This window comes from Monopterus albus, unplaced genomic scaffold (assembly GCF_001952655.1).
Source record: "Monopterus albus unplaced genomic scaffold, M_albus_1.0 scaffold798.1, whole genome shotgun sequence".
NCBI classification, from domain to species: domain Eukaryota; kingdom Metazoa; phylum Chordata; class Actinopteri; order Synbranchiformes; family Synbranchidae; genus Monopterus; species Monopterus albus.
This window is the reverse complement of record NW_018128678.1, coordinates 8,944-17,251: the sequence shown is the minus strand read 5'-3', so window position 1 is coordinate 17,251 and position 8,308 is coordinate 8,944. Positions and strand designations below refer to the sequence as shown.

Sequence of the window (8,308 nt, the reverse complement as noted above, 5' to 3'; positions counted from 1 at the left end):
GGCTACAAAAAATTTTAAATAACTTTCCTTTTATCTAGTGTATTGTTAGTAAAGTTACTTCACACATTGGCCGTGCGCTACAACCCTTAGATAGGAAAAATCTGTTTTTTTCATAACTTCACTTAGTGTAGTGTCACTAAAATCACTTCACACGTTAATGGCCATGTGTTGTACTAAAACACTTAGTTTGGTAAAATATGCAAATTTTTATTGAGAAATATAATTTCACTGTTAGACAGTAGTGTCCCCAAATCCCTAAACATTTCAGACAGGCTAGAAACCCATGGAAATGAATTGTTTTGTATGTCAGAAGCAGCATCAGGCAAGGTAACGTAAATGTACGTGTAACCCAGTGATAAAAAAAAAAAGATTAAACCTTGAATAATTAACTTTACAGTGTGATTAAAATTTCTTCATATGATAGAAATTCTGCCTCCTTCTTTACACAGGCATCTCTTCTCTCATTTGACCAGGACTCAGGGTGGCATCGCTCACAGGTGATAGACTCTGAAAAATTATATTAAAGCAGGAGTCAAACTTGCACAATAGATTTCTTTCTTTTCTATTTTCAGTTTTTTTTGTGTAAACAAAAAAAAAATGCAAAAAATGATTTTGAGTTAATAAATCAAACCCCATTTCTAGAAAAATTGGGACCGTTTCCAAAATGCAATAAAACTAAAATCTGATTTGTTAATTTGCTTGAACCAAATAAATGGTTCTTAGTGTTTTCACTGACCAGCTTAATTGCATTTTGTAACTACTGTATAAACAAATTTAAAATTTGATGTTTGCAACACACTCAAAAATTTTGGGGTAGGGGGGCTTTATACTTGGTAACAGATGAGGGTATCTTGATTGGCTATAAAAGGAGTATTCACCAAAGGCTGTCTTGGCTCACCACTTTGTCCAAAATTCTGTCAGATTATTGTCAGTCAGTTCAAAAAGAATATTCTCAATGCAAGATTGCAAACAATTTAAGGTATTTCACCATCTACAGTGTAATTCTGTGAAAAGATTCAGGGAATATGGGGAAATCTCAGTGCTCCCCCATTAAACCTTTGTTTTGCACTAGCACCTGGGTCAGCAATCTTGTGTCCTACCTCTAGTCCTCCCTCACCCTCCTGGCGAGGGGGGCTAACCCTAACACTAATAAATCTAAGTTAAAAATAAGTTCATCAAAAGATCATTAAATAGTGTGAAAACATCAGTGCAACTACGGCATTGTTTTGTGACGATACGAGCAACCAACCAGCTGATGTGATATGCTCTCACATTAGCCAATAAGGTTAACTGTCCCTCCTTCGAGACCGAATATCCTGTTTGCGCTCTTGACATTGTGTCAGATGCTTAAGAGCCTCGTGTGGTTGCGACACACTGAACTTAAAGAACCTTGTGAAACAGAGACATTGAGCTGAAAGAAGGCTGTGAGCCAACAGAGACCTGAGAACTCACACCTTTGCCTTGCTAGCATGTGTTGCCCTGCATTGGTTTTTTTGGTTGGATTCAAAATTGGACCTATTCTGCAACAGCTAAGAACCGACACCTCTCCAGTACTGGATGGTGAGCCCCAGCCCAAGGAAATCAAACACAGTGGTACCTAGTGACCAAACTGGTTACAAGATGTTGAACTGAAAATGACACTGAACAGACTTTCTACGTACTGCAAAAGGACTGAACTTGGTTTTATTTCGTTTTGTATGCGTGCTTACCCTTGGTTAATGATTTCTTTTCCAATTAATGTGGAATTTGCATTCATTTACAATATCAGCAGTAAATTCAACTGCTTTACCACAAGCTGTGTTGATTGTTTCACTGTGGTTATTCACGTCTTGGCTCCTATGAACATGGATGACTCTGATCTGGTCCAAAAACTCTCCCCTGTGCTGGTCTTAATAGTGTAGGTAGTTCCCAGTACCATAGTTACTAGTCACAGAAGGATAATAGACAATACATACACACTAGTAGTGTTACATACATCCTTGAGTTTAAGTCTTGTATCCAGCAAGAATGGGCCAATATTCCATTTGCAAATTTGCAACTATTAGTATTCTCAGTTCCAAAACAATTAAAAAGTGTAATTAAAAGGAAAGGTCTAACTCAGTGGTAAACAGGCCTCTGTCTAAAATTTTTTTTAGTGTTGCAGGCCTCATATTCTAGGGTCAAGTAAATGTATAAATCACAGATTTTTGTTTTTATTGCATTTTGAAAAAAGTCCCAACTTTTCTGCGAATGGGATTTGTAGATACGTTTGTGACAGCTATATATTAACAGTTATTTGGATATTTTAAGTGTTTTACTCATTTTATTCTTAATAGCATCACTGTAATATCAACATATGAAAGTAATTTTAGTTTTTGACATTGTAACTCATACAGGCTGTAACAAATAACACTCTGAAGCTGACAAAGCATGCCACAATCCTTCCCTTCCCATGGATGTGGCGCTTGGTGGTCTGAGCATGAAATGGCTGGACAAAAAACCAACTCCCCCAACTTCCCATGGATTTTGTCATTGTTCAATAAAAACGTCACTGGAATATTTTGAATGCGCAAGAGTTGCATGATACTTTTCACACCAGGGCTTTAACCTTGACATGCACACAGGCTCAAATTTCTAATAATTAGCAGGTAAACATGCAAAACCTTGAATTTTACCAGACCTGTAATGTTGCTGATTTCTCCCTCTGCACATCTGACACAGTCATAACAGCAGACAGGTTTTCCTTTCTGGAGAACCTTGCAAGTTCCTGGGGGACATTTCTCATTGCAAACTGACACAGGAACCTGTATGGACAAAATGACTATGAGAAAAATTTATGGGCACTGACTTTGAAAAAGATTTTATCTTTGCAAATGTTTGTTGCAAATTTTTATGCACTGAAAACAAACATTATGATACTGTGACATTAATACATTTAGATTAATTATTATGCATTTAATAAGTACAGTGATGACATGGTAGTTTACCTGTTTTGAGTTCTGTGCCCAAATAAAAGACTCAAGTTGCAGACTCAGCTGTTTGTCTGCAGGTAAAGATGCATCATAAAGACCAACTGTGACAAAGTCCACAATGCCATTTTCTGTTGGCTGCCAGTTTATAATTTCGTACTTCGCTGGTGGGTCTCCATTCTCATTAAAGTAAACCTCATCTCCTTCCTTGGTTTTGAAATTAATCTTTTTTATGTGCTGTAAAATCTAAGAACACAGGTATCAATTTAGTTAATTGTGGCAAACATTCTTAGCTCAACAGCATGATGGATAGACTTAATATAACTTATTATTCAATAATTTAACTTTACATTTGTTTTATTTTGCAACTCAATGGCCTAAGTAAAGTTGATTTAATGTTGAACTCACTGTGAGTGGATCTAGCTGCACCTTGTAGTTACATGTTTCATTACAGCCAAGAATACTGTGAAGTGCATGTGCCACAGCATACACTCCTTTATAGACATTGTTCAATATAGGCATGAGTGACATATCAGTGAAGCTGTTTTTCACTCCAGTCAGATCTTCATGTCTAGTACATTCTCTCTGATTCTGTGCTGATGCGTTTGACTGCTTGAATTTACAGTTAAACAAAGTCTCCCAGAACTCTGTGAACAATTCATTACTAAATGAATTGAGTGGTTTCACATCTAATATGAAGTCTCTCATGCCACTAACATGTGCTTTGGGGATGGACAGGCCTATGGCACCATCCAGAATGTGATGTGCATCAATTTCTGCAGTATGGGAATCAAAAATCCATCCTTCACTTCCTACCCACTGGTACCCAGTCAAGTTGTGGTGAGACAATGCATGTATTAGCACATCCGTATCCATGCCTGAGAGAAAAGCTACAATCACTTTGGAGGTAGAAGCCTTGATAATGTCAATTATATTTTTTATTTTATCTGATGAATCCGTTCTGTATATAGACACAGAATATTCCAGACAGATGCCCAGCTGCTGTGCAGTTTCTGTGAATGTAGCCATGCCATTATTGCCATAATCATCATTGCTTCTAATTGCTCCAACCCAAGTCCAACCAAAGTGCTTGACCAACTGGGCCAGGACTCTGCTCTGATAATAGTCACTGGGTACTGTTCTGAGGAAGGATGGGTATTTGGTTTTGTCACTGAGACAAGCACAGGTGGCAAAGTGGCTGATCTACAAGAAAAAGAAATGACCTCCCAAGATAAAGATGTAACATATAAAACATTCACACACTCATATTTAATCAGTTGGAATCATTGCAGATTAATAATTATATTTAACAGATATAATTATACATATACAAATTTTACCCACCACTGGGATATGAAAGGGTCCAATGACAGTAGCTATAGCCATGCTAGGAGAGGAAGAGGTGTCTCCTATAATGGCCTGCACCTGTGCAGGTCTGGTACATGGTGCCTCAGTGGGTGTAGACACAATTTCATTACCATTAACCAAGGCCAGTGCAACCCTCACACTTGTGGCAACAGAACCACATGAATCATACATTTTATAGCCCAGAGAGATGCCAGGTAGTAGGTCTGTGCTGTTATTAATCTCCTCAATGGCAAAAATCATAGCCTGGGCATACTGGAACTCTCTGAAAATCAAACTTGATGTAGACAGTTTTAAATAGTTGTACTACTAGTAGTACTTGAAACAACAGAGTAGTAAATGAAAGTGTTTGAAGGTAACAGATAATATTTCATCCACTTTCCCATAGATATTTTACCTCCTTTTGGTTTTCAACCGTATATATTACCTGGTGCATTCCAGTGGCAGTGGTTTGTGTATGTAGGTATCCCGTCTGACTTTCCAGTTGCTGTGGAAAGAAAAGATTCCTCCCATTATAATGTCTCCATTCTTAGATAGTGGTGGGTTCTCAGGATCCACTCTCTGCTGACACACCAGTTCCTCAGCCTGAGAGATAGACACCACCAATAACAGCTGTAAAAGTGCCCAGCCCTGCTCTGTCCACAACTGTGGGGACGTCATACTGTCGTAGAGAACAAAACCACTGGGTGGCATCACATGTACATTCAGACCAATCAGAAGATTGCCCGTTTTTAAACATTTTGGATTAGCATAAAACAAATAAAAAAGATTACTGTTTCATTTCTCCAAAACTACAAGATGAAGTGTGAGGGGGGAGGTGTCCAAATAGAAGAGAATTTGGGCTACAGCCTTCAGTGTTTGCATGTATGCATTAAGGTGATATTAGAAATGGTTCATTAAGTCCAGGAGAACTGTTTTCTTTCACAAAACATTTATTCAATTAATTCTTAATATGTTTTAAATATAATGTGAATTCCAGTTGCTTGTGCCTGTGATATGCATGCAGAGGGCGACTGTTGCTTTTTTAAATTTGTTTGTTCAATTTTGTTTTTTGGCCAACAGCTGTTAGAACCTGCCAAATTTCTCACAGAATAAACTACATATATGAATTCCTACACCTCGCCGTCCAAGTTTCCAACTCTGTCAAGAGCAGCTGGATGAGTTGATTGATATGGAGTCTGCTCCCTGTCCTTCAAATGAAGAAGACTGCACCCTGGGATCCATTCATATGCCATGGACTGAGTCTGAAGATGACCACGGTAATGCTTTGGTCTCTCTCAAATCTGGTAGTCACATCCATTCTTACCTTGGAGAAAATACTTGCACATGAGCCAGCTGAGCCAGCTACCACACCCTCTCTACACAGGGTGATGTCAACTTTGCCCAAGCACAGCCTGATGTTGAACAGATGGTGCATGCCAGCTGAAGAGAGCTTTTCACTGCCCTGCTGGCTGTAATAACGATGATTGTAATATTAATACTCTGGAAGACAATGTGATGATTAGACTTGGCCAGCGCCTTTTTCAACTCACTTGTGAACCTGGAGCACAGTCAGAGACCTTTTGTCTGGTAAAGAAAAGATCAAGTCTTGGTTATCTAATGGAACACCCCTTTTGATGTGCTAAGCTCTAATCATCTGCAGACACTCTAGTTCATAGTGGCAGGGTGGAAGCAGTATCAGAGATGCAAAGATAATTCTCTGTCAGGATCGGCAAGTAAAGCTGCCAATAATGTCGATGTGAACTCAATTATAAAGCTAGACGAGGATAAGCATAACACTGTCTCTTTAATCAGAGCACTGGACAGAAACACATGATAAACAATGCAGGAGTCTGATTGAACATGTAACTCTCTCAGGTCAACAATCCAGTCCAGGGTCAGAGCCAACAAACTCATACATTCAAGGTATCCACAAGAAGAACGGTCAGCAGGGGAAGTCCATAAATCAGTACAAAGAATCCAAACAGAATCAGAAGGGTTAGGCAGCATTCGGTAGTTACAAGGCAATCCAAGGTCAGAGCTGGAACAGCAGGCACTAGGAAAAACACTGGAGAGTCTGAACATGAGTTAGAACAATCTGGCAGCTTTCTGGTGGGAGGAAGCTGCCTATAAATGGCTAAAAACAGGTGCAAACAATTGTCACTGATGTGGAGTGTTGAAATATTTGGGCTGTAGTATAACCTTCACATGGTTGAAGTGTGTGTATGAATTCACTTCATTATTAAATGCACTTCTGGGGAGTTGTGCCTAGCACTGCTCTGCTTAAAGGGAGTAATCAAAGGGAAAGTAAATTAAATGCACTTAAAAGGATAAGTTTTAATAATATAATCTTCACAATCTCACAGTATGCTTATTAAATCGTTGTGTGTGTGCCTGATTTATCACAAGAATGTAACTTTGGTTTCAGGGAGGTACAGCTGTGTATTATGAGAAAGAATTTTGACTAACATCAATTGGTTTCAGCTGTATGATCAACATGAGTAGGAATGTGTAAGGAGGAGGGAAGAATAGTATATATTACACAGTTGTGGTAATTTCACTTCAGATCATTTTGCTCTGCTACTGGCTGTGATCTCCAGATGCATCTGCTAATAAAAGGTAATATAGTGCACTTTTAATATTTGGTGTGTGACTGAAATTCTTTCCACTATCTGGACTCGAGGAGAAGTTTGGTACTTCACACTGATTAATGTAAAAAGTCCATAGCTGAGGTGAGACTAACAGGAAGTGGTGTCAAAATAAAAGCATGATAATGGAAGCAGAGGGGACAGAATCATGACAATTCTCCATGTATAACTTCTAGAAACAACTTCCAACTTCAATATCTAGTGAAGAAATACTACAGCATAATGACAAACAGATGAATATGAAAAGTCTGAACAACTAGAAGCCAGGAAAAATTTCATTCAGATGTCCATGAAAGCTGTGACTGTCCCGTTCATATGAGGAAGATGAATCTGTGGGGTTGGATGAATCCAAAACATGTTCTAATTATTTGTGACATATCAGACACACATGCTAAATATAAAGAAGACAACAATAATCTATATTATTGTGGTAAACCAGAGTCCTGCAATACAACACCAGCTTCACCAGAAGAAGGACTTTTTCTTAAGAGTTGTGATGCTAAGAATACTCAAATCATGACTTCTGTTCCAACTTCCCCATCCACTTTGAATCAAGAGTGGAAGATGCCTTTTCAGTGTGAGAGTGAGGTGTAATTTGTTTCAGAGAATCTCTTCATTCTTCCTTGAAAATCAAGAAATCTACAAAAGCTGGCAGCCATTGCAGTGCAGTACCCAAAATACCAGACAGATGCTCTGGGTATGAAATGACTATATTATGGTCAACTGTATCAAACGCTGTGGAGAGATCTAAAAGCATAACAGCATCGAAATTCCCTGAATCAGTAGTGCACAGTGGGTCAATTAATACTTTAAGAAGTGCTATGAAGGACTCTAAACCCAGATTGATATATCTCAAAAAAGCCAAACTTGAATTTGTATCAAGACAGCTTTTTCTAGGGCTTTAGATAAGAACGGGAATTTAGAAATTTGTCCAAAATTAGAAAAAACAGAGGCATCCTGTAAGATTTGAGTCTTATAGACTCTAGTTACTTTATCAGCTTTAGTTACTTCTCATGCCTTTAGTTCCCTTTAGTTACCTTTCATAACTTTATCTCACCTGATTACAGCTGTATTGATTATTGTGCAGAACTACTGAGCCCTGGTTATTCTCTAATACAGTTATTCTCCTTGCTTATATGTCTTACAATTGTAATGAGGTAGAATCTGCTTACTTTCTGCAACTTTTGAATGTCTGCATCCCCCAGGCAACCAGATGACCTATTTACATTTCAACAAAGCCCCACTAGCCCACACCTGGACACACTTAGCATATCCCAAGTTCTGCCCCACCAGGGGGTGTCTTACACACACAGGGGGTCTTATCACCTGAAGATGACCACTTGGCCAGCTTATTGTCTCACACACACA

General features: G+C 38.6%; 1 protein-coding gene across 1 annotated transcript; it reads right to left on the bottom strand.

The window, feature by feature from the left end:
- Positions 1-391: 391 nt before the first annotated feature.
- Positions 392-4,556, bottom strand: LOC109953578 (extracellular calcium-sensing receptor-like). Its single transcript, XM_020589054.1, has 5 exons — positions 4,293-4,556; positions 3,378-4,151; positions 2,967-3,194; positions 2,660-2,783; positions 392-507 (listed from the first exon to the last, which is right to left on the bottom strand). The coding sequence occupies exons 1-5, from the start codon at positions 4,554-4,556 to the stop codon at positions 392-394; spliced, it is 1,506 nt and encodes a 501-aa protein (XP_020444710.1).
- Between the last annotated feature and the right edge of the window lie 3,752 nt (positions 4,557-8,308).